This window comes from Podarcis gaigeae (assembly GCF_964106915.1).
Source record: "Podarcis gaigeae genome assembly, chromosome: 12".
NCBI lineage: Eukaryota > Metazoa > Chordata > Lepidosauria > Squamata > Lacertidae > Podarcis > Podarcis gaigeae.
This window is the reverse complement of record NC_139688.1, coordinates 53,640,028-53,658,678: the sequence shown is the minus strand read 5'-3', so window position 1 is coordinate 53,658,678 and position 18,651 is coordinate 53,640,028. Positions and strand designations below refer to the sequence as shown.

At 45.3% G+C, this 18,651-nt stretch overlaps 1 protein-coding gene across 1 annotated transcript in view; it reads right to left on the bottom strand.

Moving 5' to 3' along the window:
• Positions 1–4,024: 4,024 nt before the first annotated feature.
• The window catches only part of ITPRID1 (ITPR interacting domain containing 1), a 68,468-nt gene continuing 53,841 nt past the window's right edge, over positions 4,025–18,651 (bottom strand). The window contains exons 10-15 of the mRNA XM_083706440.1: positions 17,548–17,630; positions 13,209–14,597; positions 8,520–8,647; positions 7,767–7,878; positions 5,132–5,485; positions 4,025–4,840 (exon numbers count right to left, since the gene is read on the bottom strand). Of these exons, the coding sequence (XP_083562566.1) occupies positions 4,784–4,840; positions 5,132–5,485; positions 7,767–7,878; positions 8,520–8,647; positions 13,209–14,597; positions 17,548–17,630 (2,123 nt within the window). The 3' untranslated portion in view covers positions 4,025–4,783. The remainder of the gene's footprint in view (positions 4,841–5,131; positions 5,486–7,766; positions 7,879–8,519; positions 8,648–13,208; positions 14,598–17,547; positions 17,631–18,651) is intronic.

Below are 18,651 nucleotides of genomic sequence, written 5' to 3'. Positions count from 1 at the left end.
TTACACAGCCACCACATGTGGTAAAAATCGTCATCCTTCTCTAAACATTTCCAGCATTTTTTACTTCTAATCCTGTACATTTTTGCCAACTTGGTTGGGGTGAGATACCATCGATACATCATTTTCCGCCCCACACCTCTTTGACTTTCTGTATCAGAGTGATGGGCAGCCCAAGATATTTTGCTGCCTGAGGCAAAGGACAATCTGGTGTCCCCACCTCAAATTCCTCATACAGGAACAGGCTGGATTGACTGTTGAATCTTCATACTTCATTACTGCTGATGGAACCTTGTCACTCACCACAGAGCATTGCATGGCCTTCTGCCTTTCGTTAAATTACAGGACCCGACTCAGCGCTATCATATTGGTGTTTGACTTCAAGTGCTCTGCTCTCCTTTACTGTGAGTGAAATTTGCCACAAGGTAGACCAGTCTTAGGCCAGTAGATTAGCTACCAACGTAACTATGCTTGATATTTTGTGGAATTAACAGCCAAATTGCCCCGATCCAATGACAGGTCTCTGGCAAATACATTTTTCTCCACAGGAACCTGCTGTGGGTGGCGTCTGAGAGAGAAACAGAGGGAACATATACAAAGTACCCTTCTGCCTAGAGATGTATGCAAAATATTAGCACCATTTTGTTTCCTTTGCTTCCTCGCAATTATTTTTATCAGAAGCATTCATTAGTCAAATTATTATTATTATTATTATTATTATTATTATTATTATTATTATTATTATTATTATTATTTATACTCCGCCCATCTGGCTGGGTCTCCCCAGCCACTCTGGGCGGCTTCCATAGAAACCAAAAATACAGTAAAATATCAAACGTTAAAAACTTCCTTGAACAGGGCTGCCTTAAGATGTCTTCTGAATGTCAGGTAGTTGTTTATCGCTTTGACATCTGCTGGAAGGGCGTTCCACAGGGTGGGCGCCACTACCAAGAAGGCCCTCTGCCTGGTTCCCTGTAGCTTTGCTTCTCGCAATGAGGGAACCGCCAGAAGGCCCTCGGCGCTGGACCTCAGCGTCCGGGCAGAATGATGGGGGTGGAGACGCTCCTTCAGGTATACTGAACCGAGGCCGTTTAGGGCTTTAAAGGTCAGCACCAACACTTTGAATTGTGCTCGGAAACATACTGGGAGCCAATGTAGGTCTTTCAAGACCGGTGTTATATGGTCTCGGCGGCCGCCCCCAGTCACCAGTCTAGCTGCCGCATTCTGGATTAGTTGTAGTCAAAGCCTGCATTCTGAAGTACAGTACTCAAGCAAGTTGTTTTGATATATAATCAGCCATTAACTCAGATCCTGGTGCAGAGAGAAGGGGAGGGGAGGGAGACCCTCCGGATCAGGGGTCAGCAAACTACAGCCTGTGGGCCAGATCCAGCCCATTTGCTCGGATCTGGCCCAAAGGCCCGCAAACGGTTCTGCAATCGCAGCTTGGGTTGGCGCAATTGCCATTCCCACCCAAAAAAAATCTGGGCGCCATTTTTTTGTGGAACCCCCCCCCCCGACTACATCTCCCAGCATGCGAGGAGGGAGGAAGAAGAGGACTCTTCTGTGCTGCTCGGTGGTGGCACATTAGCAACGGTCATGGACACCCCGGGATAGGGGCCCTTCCTGGTGGGGTGGCTGCAGCCCCTCCGCGCAAGCCGAGACCCAGTGCCAGCGGGGAGCCCCCTCCCCAGCCCAGCCCAGCCCACTCCGTCTGAACGCGGTGAGTGGAGGTATCTCAGCCGCTCTGTCTCCGATGGAAGGAGGGAGGGAAGGCATGTGTGTGTGCCACAAGTTCTGAGGGACAGTGAACCGGCCCCCTGCAGAAAAAGTTTGCTGACCCCTGCTCCAGATTGTGTGCATAGGCAATATACTAAATTACTGTGCAAATTAGTTGGTCATATAACTGATCTGGGAAGAAGTGACCCTGGTGTTAATCCGAAGTGGAAACCAGGAAACAAAAGCCAGTTCTGTGAACTGCCCTGAGACCTCTGGGTATCACTTGGGAAGACAAGTGTACTAATATCAGTGTACTGGAAGAAGCAAAGATCACCAGTGTTGGAGCAATGATTCTTCAACATCAACTTCGTTGGACTGGTCATGTTGTGCAGATGCCTAATTCTTGTCTTCCAAAGCAACTACTCTATTCCAAACTTAAAAATGGAAAGCGTAATGCTGGTGGTCAACAAAAGAGGTTTAAAGACTGTCTCAAGGCAAATCTTAAAAAATGTAGTATAAACACCAACAATTGGGAAACACTGGCCTGTGAGCACTCCAGCACTTTACCAAAGGTATCATGGGCTTTGAAGACACTTGAACTCAGGACGCAAGGGAGAAACGTGCTAAGAGGAAGGCACGCTTGGCAAATCCACACCATGATCAGCTCCTGCCTGGAAACCAATGTCCCCACTGTGGAAGGATGTGTGGGTCCAGAATTGGCCTCCACAGTCACTTACGGACTCGTTGTTAAAACCGTGTTTATGGAAGACAATCTTACTCAGCTACAAGTGATCGGAAGAAGAAGAAGAAGAAGAAGACGAAGAAGAAGAAGAAGAAGAAGAAGAAGAAGAAGAAGAAGAAGAAGAAGAAGTTCAAATAATAATAATAATAATAATAATAATAATAATAATAATAATAATGTATGTGTTGTTAAATCACAGCAAGCACAATGCTGATTATGAGGATGGGGAAAGAAGTGGACAAGCTGTGATTCTGAAGTGGACACGTGTCCAGACCAATTCAGCGATTTGGGATTGTGGGATCTGTTCATTGCCAGATTCGTACTCTTTTGCGGTGTTGCATATGCTGCAGTTTGAGGGCTGTCTTACAAAGTACCGTATTTTTGGCTCTATAAGACTCACTTTTTCCCTCCTAAAAAGTAAGGAGAAATGTGTGTGTGTCTTATGAAGCGAATGCAGGCTGCACAGCTATCCCAGAAGCCAGAACAGCGAGAGGAATTGCTGCTTTCACTGCGCAGCAATCCCTCTTGCTGTTCTGGCTTCTGAGATTCAGAATATTTTTTTTCTTGTTTTCCTCCTCCCAAAACTAGGTGCGTCTTATGGTCTGGTGCGTCTTATAGAGCAAAAAATACGGTGATTTCAGCTGCCTAAGAGTGGCTAGCTTGCTACATTTTACAGATTTTATATACATTTCATGTTGTATTCAGTCCCCTTGAACATAAAAACACATAAAATTGAACGCCGTATCCGTAAAAATTCCCTGTGAGGGCAGCAGCATATCAAAGACTCGTCGCTCCCAGGGGGCATTGCTACATTGATTTCAACATGTGTGGCAGAAAGCTCTCTGCCCACTAGCTAGTCACTCTTAGGCAGACAAAATGACTTTTTAAAAACAGCAACAGAAGGCAGACAGGCAGCCCCCAGGCTGCCTCAGAAGCACTCAGACCATCTTGCAAGTGTTCCCCCTCTATTGATTTTTCTTCCTAAAATTTATGTCAAAAAAATAAAAATATGTGCAGCTTTTCAAAGACATATCTGGATTTGTCAGGTAGGATATCCAGTGAGAAACCAGCCCAAGGCAGATTTTATTCTTGTGTTCATCCCTAGCTATGTAGTTCAACATACCTAGGTTTCCAAACGACTCTGTTGACAAACGTTTCGGAACTTGAACGCCAGAAACCCAGAAGTAAAAGCTTCCACTTTCGAACACGCCTCAGAAGTCAAACTTCCGAGGCGGCTTCTGTATTGAGTTCTCTGTATTAATTTTTCCGTTTTGAGGCTTCCTTACTGAGTTTTCGGTTTTCAAACGTTTCGGAAGTCAAATGGTCTTCCGGAATGGATTACGTTTGAAAACCGAGATTCCACTATATAAGATATTGGGAAACTGCAAACAAAGGCCGACACATTTGATTTCAATTTTTTCTAAAAGAGAGGATTAGTCCATAGGAAGCAGAAAGGGAGTCTCAAGATTTTGAGAAAATAAAAGGCGAAAGATTTATACAATCTCACCATGTTTAGTGCACATATAATTATGTACTTTTAAACTTTCAATAAAGATGCCTGGAAAAAAATATTTTGAAAAAGCAGAATATATATTAGTTCCAAATTAAAGCACACAGAGATTTAGGCAGGGTCATGTATCTCTTTTTCTGTCTTTTTTTACTGGGTTTGATTATTAGGCCAGGAAACTTTCAAAATGTTAAACTAAAAAAAGGCCAAATCTAGACTTTTTTTTCCTGAAGAACCCACAAAACACATTCCTGGAGTAAAACAAAAATTAATATTCCAAGCATATACTGGAGAAATACAGCCCTCATTAAGAAGAAGATTTCTGGTGTCATAGCTGTGAGAAGAGTTCTTGTCTCTGCTATTTTAAATCCCTACCAATAGGTGGTGCTTCGTAGCTGGAAATCAAATGTTCAGAGATAGCCTTCCTTATTGGAGGAAACACAAAATGGCTAACTATCCAGGTTCCCTTTGTTCCTGGCACTGGTCCTAGAAGAAAGAGGGTTAAGGCACCTGGTTGGGCAATGTGGGAACAGGACGCTGGACTAGACGGGCCTTATTAAAGACCACAAAATCTTCAGTAGCAAAACAGCCATCTAGATATTGCCTTCAATAAATTTCTAACAGCGACTTCTTCGGCACTCGCCTCTCGACACTGGTCCTCCAGGACTTCCCCCAGTAAACATCTCTATTTGATATGCTCTCTCACAAAAAAAGCATTGTGAACATTTATGGGAAATCCTCTCCAATCCTGTGAGGTGGTTCGAAAGATCCTCTTGCAAGAAAACATTGCGGGGTAGCAGGTCAGGGGGAATTGCCCCGCCTCAGTCTTTTCCTTCTGCTGCGTCGTTGCTGAAAGAATTTCGGAAAGATTTCTTCAGCTGATGGAGAAAACGAGAGAAATAAGAAGAGTTAAGAGTGAACCAACCACAAAAATGTAGCCTATACACTGAAAGCTGTGCAGCACCATTCAAGATGGTTCCCACTCGACAAGGAACTTCAGTCATAGCTGTCAACATTCCCCTTTTTTAAGGGAAATTCCCTTATTCCGAATAGGATTCCTCGCAAGAAAAGGGAAAAGTAGACAGCTATGACTTGAGTGCTTCCTCTGCCCACCCTGGAGAATAGAGGTTCCACCCCTGGTAGGAACCAGAATGCAACTTGATTCTTACATTCTGTATGAAGGCCTTGAAGTCTATCTTTTGACTTTTGACTTCTTTTTTACTGGTGTGAAGTTCCTTGGAGTCCGACGCAGAATTGGCCTTGCCGCTTGCGAGAGCAGTTGATGCCTTCAGCTCCGTTTGTCTGACTAAAGAGCTGGAGGGGCTTGAGGGGACTGTTGCACTCCTACTCGGAGGCCTGTGGTGGAGATTATTGGAATACCCAGCTCTGGAGAAGAAATCGTCAGCAGCATCTGGAATAGTACTGCGAGCGTGCCCGTTTTTAGGCTCTCTTTCTTCCGTCCGATCGGGAATTCCAAGTTCTGAGCACAGGTTGGACTGTTCGCCTAATAGCTGATTCAGCTGCTGCAAAGGAAACAGAGATGTGTGCTACACAGAGATATATTGATTTAAAAGAGAGAGAGGTGGACCACTCATTAGTAAACAACAACGACAAAGTTCAGATATAACGTTAAACTAGGGCTGCCATACGTCCGGAAAATCCTGGCCTTTGCCAGGATTTTGATCCCCAAAATGGTGTCCTGGCAGAATGTTTAATGTCCGCTTTAAATGTCTAGGAAAACCTGGGTGAATGGCAACCCATGTTGTAAGTGGGGCTATTTTTGCTGATTTTCTTAAAACTAGCCAAAAAAACCCCCTATTTTCTTCTAGCTGAAAAAAATATTTTCTTTTTTTAGATTTCCCCACCCTCTGAAAAAAGGTCAACAACTCTTTTGTCTGGAATATGGCAACCCTAGTTAAACAAGGACTGGATCCAGACACATCAAAGAAGCGTTTCAGTTTAAAGCATTGTAAATTTAAACAGGGAAAACAGGTAGAGAAAAATGGGGCTCCACATCACCATCTTGGTGGCACAATGATATATCGCATATACAACACATATAAATCACTTTTTCTTTGCCAGTCTAGCTGAGTCCATGGTTTAGCGCTACATGAATGAGCCTCAGGGTTATTTGTCTATAGGAATTAACAGTAACTATGGTCTGTTTCAAAGGAAGTGTACTACAAACCATGGTTTTTGAAGCGGGTTTGTTTAGACTAACCATAGTTAGTACGATTCTCTGGTTTGGAGAAAATGAGAAGTTATAGATTACATAGTTTCCAAACCCATGGAGGAGGAGGAGGAGGAGGAGGAGGAGGAGGGAGAATGCATAAGTTCAAAGCTAAAGCAGAAGTCCTTCTGTGTAACAACTGGTATAGAATAGCTCCTGGATTTTGTTTCTGCTAAGCCCTATTGCTTCGGGTGTTCAGGTACTGCCTGATAACTTGCAGCATCCATGAACTTGCTGAATGGTCTCTTTAAATTTTAAGGTTCATTATTGTTTCACAAGATGTGTATTTCTTTAAAGGCCAGAGCAAATAATGTGACCTAGCTTTCAGCTGTGAAGCAGTATAGCAGGTGCTGTTAAGTTGCGGTAAGTAAGCTGTTGGGTATGGAATATAAAGAGCAGCATGTAGTACTCTGATGGATGGATATTGTAATTTAGTGTAAAAGGACTTTTTGTTTTTAAAACCTAGCAAAAGTTATTTTGCGTTTCTTAAATATGTGGTCTCCACAGCACGCTTTCTGCAGCGCAACTAATCTGCAAAGAACCAACAGAACTACTCAGAGTAGCAGCTGTTGTGTTGGAACCACAGAGTCACCACCTTCTCCAGAGTGGTTAGGGAAACCCAGCCAGATGGGCAGGGTATAAATAAAATATAACAACAACAACAACTTTACACCTTTGCCACTGCAGAGTCACTGGGGCAGGGTGGAAGCGATGTTAGGGTCCTGCTGATGCACCAGCTAGAATGCCAGATTGGCTGAACCAGTTTGCTCATGTCAGAAGGGGTGACTCTGTCCCACCACACCAGCTGCTACTAACTGCTGAGCTGTTGTTTGCTTTCTACCAGAGCTATTTTTCCAGAAAAAGAGGTGCCGGAACTCACCATGAACACCTCCCTCATTCTCTTACAATAGGGGTGTGGGTGGCGCTGTGGTCTAAACCACTGAGCCTCTTGGGCTTGCCGATCAGAAGGTCGGTGGTTCGAATCCCCGCAACAGGGTGAGCTCCCGTTGCTCTGAGCCAGCTCCTGACAACCTAGCAGTTCGAAAGCACACCAGTTCAAGTAGATAAATAGGCACCACTGTGGCGGGAAGGTAAATGACGTTTCTGTGCACTCTGGTTCGCGTCATGGTGTTCTGTTGCACCAGAAACGGTTTAGTCCTGCTGGCCACATGACCCAGAAAGCTTCCTGTGGACAAACGCTGGCTCCCTTGGCTGGAAAGCGAGATGAACACCACAACCCCAGTTGCCTTTGACTGAACCTTTACCTTTTTACCTTTACCTTCTCTTACAATGGCAATGGCGCCCACCTGAGAGGTGCCGGAACTGAGTTCTGGTGAGTTCCAGCCGAAAAAAAGCCCTGCTTTCTACCATGTTTATATGTGATGCTCCTACACCAGGCAAATCCCAATTTCCCTCACACAACAGGGTTCATGAGGCCTAGTTGGTTGCTAGTCCCTTGTCTGACCAAAATGCTTGACCTCTTGAGTTACGTGTTCTTAAGTCCTTTAGGAAAAGAGGCCTGTGATTTGTGTCCAGGAGGCGAGGGCAGATGCTGAAGAGCTCTGGTTACGTACCATTAGAATTCCCTCCCTAACCTGGCGAGCCCGATCCTGCAGCTGCCCTTCCAGTTCAGCGACCTCTCGGCGAACAGCTTGCCGCAAGACCTGCAACTGTCTTCTTTCCTCTCTGTGGTAGACGGCAGGGGGACAAGACAAAAGACAGAAAGGCGACCCTCAGTGAGGCCTCTGCTTCCCTTAATATCATCAAAAGATATTACAAAGACAATCGTGTCCAAGTTTAATTACATTCACACCTGGACACAATTCATTTCCTATACTTGGCAACAGAGTGGGTCAATACTCTTGTTCATAGGACTGAATTAAAGCTGGAACACGATAATCTGAGTAAATTAAATTCATAACCATGGGATTCAGTTCTCTCTCTCTCTCTCTGCTAGTCTTTTAAGATCAAGCTGGTGCATTAATTCATGCTTATTATATAACCACAGCCTATTTGCCATGGCACCAAGGGTAATTGTTAGATTTCCCTCACGCCGCCCTAAAGACACTGCAGATGTTGCACAGCTGTAGGAAATGCGATGACATGTCTGGCAGGTGGGAGAAAAACCACCCTGCATGCAATTTATGCCATTGTCATGATTGTTTTGTTTGGAGAGCACTCTGAAGTTTTGATACCATGTACTGCGCCATTTTTAAGAGAAGCCCTTCTGTGTATAATAAGATGCATTGTGTGTGTCTGTGTGCTTTTGTGGTGCACATGACGGTGCCACAAATGCAGGGCTGGGGTGTGAAATGAAGGCACATTACCGCCCCTCCGTTGACATTGCACTGGAAAAGAGAGCCTCTTGCTCCGTCATGTGCTGCTCAATCTCATCCAGCCGTTCTCGAAACTTCTGGCACGAATTCCTCATGACTTCGATTTCATGGACTGTGCACTAAACATAAGATCAAGAAGAGGCAACAATTCTGTTAAGTTGTGGGTGAACATATCAGACGACACAGCGATTCTTCAAACAGCTCTTGTTTATTCACAGGCCAGAACAGCACTGAACTGAAGGGTTCAGCCAGCCTGCTTATATAGAGCTCCACTAGAACGCAACAGTAACCATTTTCTGTAACTATCCAATCGCTGAAGGTCACTTTCAATCCCTTATTTGCATATGTGGACCTGACTGAAAACTATCTACAGTATCCCCCTGCTGGCCCAGGGTGAGAACTTCAGTACATAACAAATTCAACATATAGCCACAGCTGTTATAGGTAGACATTCAGATTTCTACACATACACATGTAACCTTATATAAACCTAAACAGATATCTGTGTCTCTTCATAGACATTCACCAGTTTTACCAAAGGCCACCTTTCACCATACTGCTTCTCTGGTACATGTGTCAAACGCAGTGGTGGATTTACGTACAGCATAAGCTAAACAAGCTATAGCTTAGGGCCCCACTCTCTTGGGGCCCCAAAAAAATTTAAAGGGAAAAAACACCTGGATGTACATTTCCAAAATATAAGATAAAAAACAAATAAAATAAAACCTACATACAGCAACAGTGTTTTGTGTTGTGTAGGCTCCTATAATGGGCCCATAGCTGTCAACCGTCCCTTATTTGGCAGGACAGTCCCTTATCCCAGTGCCATGTCCTGCTGCTGTCCCTTATTGATGATGTCCCTTAAATTTCCAGGGTTTCAAAGGAAACAGCTCCTCTCCCTCCCTCCCTCCCTGCCGGCCAGGGAGGAGGGAGGCTCCAACTGTGTTGCTTGGCTGTGTTGCTCACCCAATAAGGAGTTTAAGAATGACTGGGGGGTGGAGCTTGCATGCCTTGTGCTGATCAAATTGGCCGCGTTGCCTGGGGACTCGCCTTTGCTCAGCGCTTCCCAGCGGAGAGGGGACGGTGGTTTTCCTTGCTGCATCCCCTTTGCCGGGTTGCTGCACTATGGGAAGCACCACTTGAGGCTTCGTTTGGCTGCTGGTTGACTAAAATCCCTTATTTTGGCTGCTGATCCCTTATTTTTGAGGCTGCTGGTCCCTTATTTTCAAATCTGTAAGTTGACAGCTATGAATGGGCCCCACCTGCTGGCCTGCTCCCTAAAATATCACATATAAAGGGCTCCATTACCTTCAGTAGCTTAGGGCCTCAACAAACCTAAATCCGGCCCTGGTCAAGGGAACATAAGATCCTGAGATTGCATGATCACATCTCAAAGTTAGGAACATATGGACAGAGTAACCTCTTTCTGGTTTTGTTTTTAAGCCATATAAGATAATGATTTAATAGAATGAAGTGTGAAACAGGAGTAGAATCATAGAAGCATTAAGTTGCAAGGGACCACAAGGATCGGCTAGTCCAATCCCCTGCAATGTGGGGGTTAAACCCACGGCCCTGAAATTAAGAGTCTCTACCAACAGAGCTTAGGGGACGCGGGTGGCGCTGTGGGTAAAACCTCAGTGCCTAGGACTTGCTGATCGTATGGTCGGCGGTTTGAATCCCCGCGGCGGGGTGAGCTCCCGTTGCTCGGTCCCAGCGCCTGCCAACCTAGCAGTTCGAAAGCACCCCTAAGTGCAAGTAGATAAATAGGTACCGCTTTATAGCGGGAAGGTAAACGGTGTTTCCATGTGCTGCGCTGGTGCCGGCTCGCCAGAGCAGCTCCGTCACGCTGGCCACGTGACCCGGAAGTGTCTCCGGACAGCGCTGACCCCCAGCCTCTTAAGTGAGATGGGCGCACAACCCTAGAGTCGGAAAGGACTGGCCCGTACGGGCAGGGGCACCTTTTTACCAACAGAGCTATTTAATCTGATCTATTTTTCCTCTTTTGCTCCAAGTACAGTGGTGCAGTGCTGCCTTATCAGGCCACTCCATTATCATTTAGGTTTCCTGAGGGGAAAACATTTTCTATCAGTCCTCACAAGAAAGAAAAAAACAGATACTGTCCATGCACTTCGAAAGGGCTTAGCCAGTTGTGAGCGAGTTAATGAAACATTGCCATCTAGTGGGCATTTGCAAGTGCCGGAATATTCCAGAAAAATTGTGACATTGGGGGGGGGGGGGGAAGAGAGATGTCACAAAAGGCATAAAAAAATGGCATGTGAACCCCATTTCCTCCTCACTGATAGTTATTGTTCACATTCAAACCACTAGGGGTTAAGGCCCCAGTAGCGAATCCACCCAATTAATACCACCCATTAATAATACGGCGGATCCACTCCCGCTAATTGCCCCCAATTAATTATAGTGCACCCACCTCACGGTACATCAATTACATGAGTTTCTACAATTTACCACAGCTTATCTAGTGGGGGACTTGTACGAGGGACTTGATTAGAGAGGCAGAAAATAATCAAACAAACAATAAAAAGTTTTATTAAACAAAATTGGTTTATGAAACAAAGTGGGTCAGGAAGTGAGTTCTTTCAGGTGGAGGTTAACTTGTTTACTTTAACTAAGATGTTTCAGACTTAAACACACTACTACAGTGGTACCTCAGGTTAAGTACTTAATTTGTTCCGGAGGTCCGTTCTTAACCTGAAACTGTTTTTAATCTGAAGCACCACTTTAGCTAATGGGGCCTCCTGCTGCTGCCGCGCAATTTCTGTTCTCATCCTGAAGCAAAGTTCTTAACCCAAGATACTATTTCTGGGTTAGCGGAGTCTGTAACCTGAAGCGCAAGTAACCTGAAGCATATGTAACCTGAGGTACCACTGCATAGGCACAGTTCCTCTTAAACTTCAGTTACTGTACTAAAAACCAGGTGTTACACTTCAGGTGGTAGATGTTCAGGTGTCCAGAATTGATGGCCAAATGCTCAACTCTGTTTCTGTCGCTTAGATATTACAGTTAAATATTTTCAACACTATACCACTTCCTTCGCAGCTTAATACTTTGGTTCATGAGCGAGGGGCACTTCTCCTCAGTTGCCCACTCTCTTAACCTTCCCACAACTGAGGTATTCCAAATGGTATAACAAACCCTGACCTTGTGACTGGGTTGGGAGTCTTCAGTACCTAGAAGACCTCTCCCCTCCTGGCTAGACTGAGACCCAGGTAGCCTGAATTCCCACAGGATCTCACTCTCCTGGCTCAGACTCAGCTGTCCCAGGACCCTCCTGCCTGTATACCTCCCCCAGACCCTCAACCTGGTCTCTCTATCCAAGCTGCAAGGCTCAGTCCCAGTGTGGGTGTTTAACTCCACTCAGAACCAGTTCTCCTTATCTCACTCCTTAACTCCCAACTCCAATCAAACCCTCTCTCTTAACCTGAATCTTAGCCATATCTCACGACCAAATCCTATCTCTCCTGTTAAATCCAGCCCCATCTGACTCTCTCCCTGGGAAACTGCTACAACATTGTGTTTCAAATACAAAGAAATCAATGTAGGCCAAATATTTAAAACACATCTCTGGTTTATTTGTGGGGCCTGCCTGTTGTTTTTACATGAGTAGAATGTGCCCTTTTATTTAAAACACATCTCTGGTTTATTTGTGGGGCATAGGAATTCATTCATATTTCCCCCCCAAAATATAGTCCGCCCCCCCACAAGGTATAAGGGACAGTGGACCAGCCCCCTGCTGAAAACGTTTGCTGACCCCTGATTTAGACCCTCCTTGAAGCATTATATGAAATATGGAACAGGCAGCACTGGCAAAATGCCATGTAAATGGGTCTCCTTTCTTTATGTAGGAATGCATGCCTTTTATGCATGCCTTTTCCTGGAGGCCCTGGCCCTATTCAGATGGCTATTCTGTGTTTGTTGCATGTACAGAAAGGGGAACAGGATCACACATGGTGCCTCCACTGCCAGCCTCTGAGTGTTCGGCCAAATCTCTGAAAAGAACCGAGGTGTTCAGAGGTTTGGCCAAGTGGGTTGAGATCCTGGTTCTGTCTCCCCACATTTTGTATATATAAAATCTGTGTCTGAATAGGGCCACAGACATTGTGATTAGACTTGCCACTCAGATTCCCTCATTAGAAGTATCGGAAGGGCAAGTGAAGCCAGGTAAGAATCTCAAGTTAAAATGTCAGGTAGGAAGTGATGTGAAATATCAGTGTTTTTCCCTTGGAGATGGTCAGAGTTTACATTCTTGGACTAGCTAGGCATATTGTCTGTCCTTGTGTAAGACAGCTTCCTAATCTGCTGTTTAAAACCCCTGTGTTGATTAATAGCAACCTCATACCCAACATAGCTCAGGGATTTTATGGAAGCAAAATATCAGTGCTGTTTTGAAACCACTGATTAAAATCAAGGCAGTTTTGAAAGGTTCAGTCTGCCATCTTGATTCAAAATGGCACCCAATTATACACAAACATAGATGAAAACCTACTGTTTGGTCTCAAGAACCATCTTGCCAAATTTGGTTATGATCCAGGTGTCCAAATGCATGGCAAGCAGATGAACAACTTTCCAAAATATATAGCAGATTTTACTTGAACCCAGGTTTCATGGGCTGAAGCAAGCAGAAGACTTGCTGGGTAGCCCACTGAGTTATATACTCACCGAGGAAATATTTCTCATTGCTGTGTCCTGCAATAGCTTGAGAGTTTTCAGAAGCTGCAGTTCGATGGTGACATGAGATGAGAAGCAGGCCACTGGATGTCTGCATGAAGGAGCTAAAGGAAAAGGCCACAGCAAACAGCAGTGATGGGAGCACAAAGGGTAGCAGGAACCGCTATGCTGGGCACACCAGGCATTGAAAGGCTCCGGGCTGTAAGATCTGTATTTCCCATAAAGCCCTGTATCCAGAGATGCAGACTTCACAAGAGGTCCATGCCCATGAAACGAAGGGAGACTGTGAGACAGAGGGAGAGCTGCTTTCTTTCTGTGGCTCCTTTCAGTCTGAATAGAAGCTTCTCTCACTCGCTTCTCGTCCTCTTTGGGCATACCTGGTACTGATGCAATTTGAGGCTCATCCTTGGATGTGAAATCCAGATATTGACCTTTTACAGCAGCTTCACCCAGTGAGAAGCTCCGCATCGTTGACATAAGTCTTGAAGGCATCTGAACAGTGACAGATTTTGAAAGGCTAGTATTTGTTTTTGCACCAGTTCCTTCTTCTCCCAGTTCTGCACCTGTTGACAATGTGTCCGAGGCTCTAATGTCCCCCTCTTCGAAGCAGTGAAGGGAAAGGCTAGAATCATGAAGAGGGCTTCTCAAGATGGCATTGATCTCTGGTTGTGAAGCCACCATGTCACGCTCAGTTTTGGGTGCTCCAGATATATCCAAAGATCTAACCGCCCCATTTATACCAGTCTCCTGACATCCACTTGCAACATCGTCCACAACAAGGAAGTCCAACTTTCTACAACCCTTCACAGAGTACTTTCCTTCCACACATTCTGCAATGCTTTCAGGAACACCTTCTTCACACCCGTCTCTCGTTTCCTCCCCTTCAGTCAAACATTCTTCACTTCCTCTTGTATCTTTACTGATTTGGTGGCCACTGCTTCCCTCTGTGAGAGCAGAACTTACACTTTGGTGCCTTTTACTAGAGGAGGAGAGGTCGTTCCTATCTAAAGGGCTATTATCAGTATGACAAGGTCGTGAACTGCAGCCTTGTACACCACTATCTTCTCTCTTCTGTTGTCCTTGCAACTCCTCCTTATCCATATCCTGTAAGGTTTCTTCAGCTGCGCTTTCAAACAGACCACTGCAAGTCTCACACATATCATCTTCTTCATTTATGGAATAAAATATCTCCTCTCCCTGAAAAGTGTGTTCTCTGCTGAGGCTGGGCAAGAAGATAGCATTGCTACCATCTGCTCTCGATACGCTAGCACTGGGCAGAAGATCCTGGCTAGTCAGAGCAGAATCTTTCCTCTGTCGCAGGAATGCTTGACAGTCCTTGGAACTGCAGCTAAGTCTCAAGTTACCAGGCAGAGGCAAGCCCTGGAAGAAAAATAATATCACTTTAACATTACTATGGAGTGAATCTGGTGTAAGGTCAGATGAAGAGAAGAGAGCCAAGTTCAATTTGATGGCAATTCTATATCCACTTACTTCGGAGTAATCCTCACCTCAACTCAGTGTTCTTCTGAGGAGACATATGTAGGATTCGGCTGTTTAGTCTGAATCCAACCCATTTTTTTCAGCACAATTGCTTGCTTTAGCTTTTTGCAAGTTCTTTTTATTTAAGCGTATGAAAAGGTACAAAATTGTATGAGGGGAGTGTGTACAAAAATGCATATATGAAAACAACATACAAAATGTTAGGGGAATATTAGGGGAAATTGTTTGGGGGAACTGTATATAGTAGGCAAAACTGCAAACAACTATGTGTGTCTGTCAAGAGAAATACGTACTAAAATTCTGTTGATTTTTTAAAAAATTCACATCCCGATATGAGAATGTTGGTAAATTGAACTTAAAATTGGGGAAATGGGAAATAAATTGACAGATTCACGCATCCCTACTCCCAGCCTCTCGCAAACAGTAGACGGCCAGTGGAACTGGAAGGCTTTGGCCTATTCTTCTAATCACACAACCCCATACCTGCTTATTCAGAAGTAAGCTCCACTGTGTTTAATGGGGCATACCTCCTAGGGCAGGGGTCTGCAACCTTTAAGACAAAAAGAGCCACTTGGACCCGTTTCCGAAGGAAAAAAAAGCTGGGAGCCGCAAAACCATTTAGACATTTAAAACAAATATATCTCCGGAGCCGCGATCTGACAGCGGGCGGGAAGGTGACGTCAGGACGGTGCATGACTAACGCACGCACCGCCCCCATGCAACGTCACAGCCAGTACAGCGCCCGCCACAGTGGGGAGTGTAGGGGTGCACAATGCGCCTCCTCCCCTCGCTAGTATCCGCCCTGGAGCCACGGCAAAGGTGTAAAAGAGCCACATGCGGCTCCGGAGCCGCGGGTTGCAGACCCCTGTCCTAGGGTGTTTAGGACTCCAGCCTGGAAGTAACCTCCACTGAAATCAGTTAGGCTTATTTCTGAGTCCATGTAGAATCATAGAATCATGCAGCTGGAGGGATCCTGCAGGAATGCAGTGGGTCCCATTGAGCTTATGGACTGACTTCTGAGTAAACATGAGGATTGTGCTGTGTGTGTTGCAGTTGGCACATGCCTTCTGCAGCTGCGAAGACGAATCTCACTCGGAAGATTAGCATGGGCACCACCAACACACCTGAAATTTAGGCTTAGAACAAGGGTCAGCAAGCTTTTTCAGCAGGGGGTCCTCAGACCTTGTGGTGGGCCGGACTATATTTTGAAAGAAAAAAAAATTGAACAAATTCCTATGCCCCACAACCCAGAGATGCATTTTCAATAAGGTGGATCCTTCTAACAGAGGGTCCATGTTGTGCATGGCTCTGGAACTCTTCCGCAACTGGTTTGTGCCTGGGGCTTTGCCCTGCTCCAGCTGGTAGTGCCACAATTATGCCACTGGCCTTTAGCCAATCGGCAAGGTTGGGGGTATTTATTTGGCAGCACAACGTGAGGACCCTCTCTTGCTTCGCGCTGCCGAACACCCACCCGCTCATTAGTCGTGTCTGGCCTTGCTTTGGACTTTGGTTGATCGCCTGTTTTGGACCAGGGGCCGGGTAGGAATTTCCCCCAATGTGGCAGATTGGCTTTGGCCACTTGGTTTTTGCCTACCTCTTAGCAATCGTCACAACTTTGTAAGGTTTGGTGGTTAGGCATTGGTTTAGGGGAATGTGGGGAGGGGAGGTGCGGCCATCAGTTGCCCCTCCAGTTAATAGGATATTCTGTTAAAGGAATCCGGGGGTCTGGATCTCGTCCGAAGCCCGGAGAGGGGCTAGGACCATGCCAGGACCTCCGGGAACCCCAGGGGTGAGCACCAGTCAATATGTAGTGGTACCTAAGGTTAAGAACTTAATTCATTCTGGAGGTCCATTCTTAAACTAAAACTGTTCTTAACCTGAGGTACCACTTTAGCTAATGGGGCCTCCCGCTGCTGCCCCGCTGCCGCCACACAAGTTCTGTTCTCATCCTGAAGCAAAGTTCTTAATCCGAGGTACTATTTCTGGGTTAGCAGAGTCTGTAACCTGAAGCGTCTGTAACCTGAAGCGTCTGTAACCCGAGGTACCACCGTACATTGATGGAGCTCCCCCTGCTGGTTGTTTACCTTTCCAGGCTTCCTGCAGGGTGGGCAGGAGCCAGCTATATCTTGATACTAATGCCTAAGCCAATACCAGTCACATTTGTGTATTCAATAAAGTTGTGGCCAAAATTTGCCCGTTAACCTTTAAACTAAATTCTGCCTCCACTGTGTCTTTATTTCCATGGGGATGGGTTTTGGGGCTCGGAGCACAAAAGCACACATTCTGCTCATGTAAAAACACCAGGCAGGCCCCACAAATAACCCAGAGATTCATTTTAAATAAAAGCACACATTCTACTCATGTAAAAACACCAGGCAGGCCCCACAAATAACCCAGAGATGCATTTTGAATAAAAGCACACATTCTACTCATGTAAAAACACCAGGCAGGCCCCACAAATAACCCAGAGATGCATTTTAAATAAAAGAACACATTCTACTCATGTAAAAACACGCTGATTCCCAGACCGTCCGTGGGCCGGATTTAGAAGACGATTGGGCCAGATCCGGCCCCCGGGCCTTAGTTTGCCTACTCATGCCTTAGAACTTCTCAGTATAGAAGGGAAAACATCCAGGCAGGCACTTTTATCAGTCAGAAAATAGCCGCTGAAAATTCCTGCAACCAAGAAGTGATATATTTTGCATGGACATCCAAAACTGAATTTAGCATGTCAACAAGGAAGCCCACCTCATGATCAGCAGAACACCTATGTTCCAAATTACAGTTTGATTTAGTTTTTTTAGGTTTAGGCTTCTCGGTCCCTACTCACCTGGAGAGGTAAGGGTTCTGAAGGATCTTCCAGAAATCCACTGCTGTCAGACTGGCAACTGTTTGTTCTTGTCACTATCACATCTATAATTAGAAAAATAAAGGTGAGAAGGAAAGGAATTGAAATGACAACTGGAGAGTTTTATTTCAGCCTTTATTTCGGGTGGTTTCAGCATCTGCTACTCATGACAGCCAAGCGAGAGAGAGAGAGAGAGAGAGAGAGAGAGAGAGAGAGGTTTTCCAGTTCCATGTTATTTATTTTACAGGTGAAACTTGGAAAATTAGAGTATCGTGAAAAAGTTCATTTATTTCAGTAATTCAACTTGATAGGTGAAACTAATACATGAGATAGACTCATGACATGCAAAGCGAGATATGTCAAGCCTTTATTTGTTATAATTGTGATGATCAAGGCATACAGCTGATGAAAACCCCAAATTAACAATCTCAGAAAATTAGAATATTAAATGAAATCAGCAAAACAAGGATTGCAAATAGAGCAATATTGGACCTCTGAGAAGTAGAAGCATGCATATGTACTCAGTACTTGGTTTGGGCTCCTTTTGCATCAATCGCTGCCTCAATGCGGTGTGGCATGGATGCTATCAGCCTGTGGCACTGCTGAGGTGTTATGGAAGACTAGGAAGCTTCAATAGCAGCCTTCAGCTCTTCTACATTGCTCGGTCTCATGTCTCTCATCTGTCTCTTGGCAATGCCCCATAGATTCTCTATGGGGTTCAGGTCAGATGAGTTTGCTGGCCAATCAAGCACAGTAATCCCATGGGCATTGAACCAGGTTTTGGTACTTTTGGTGGTGTGGGCAGGTGCCAAAGTCCTGCTGGAAAATGAAGTCAGCATCCCCATAAAGCTCATCTGCAGAAGGAAGCATGAAGTGCTCCAAAATCTGTTGGTAGATGGCTGTGTTGACCCTGCACTTAATGGAGCACAGTGGACCAACACCAGCTGATGACATGGCTCCCCAAATCAACACAGACTGTGGAAACTTCACACTGGACTTCAAGCATCTGGCATTGTGTGCCTCCCCATTCTTCCTCCAGACTCTGGGTCCTTGGTTTCCAAATGAGATGCAAATGCTGCTCTCATC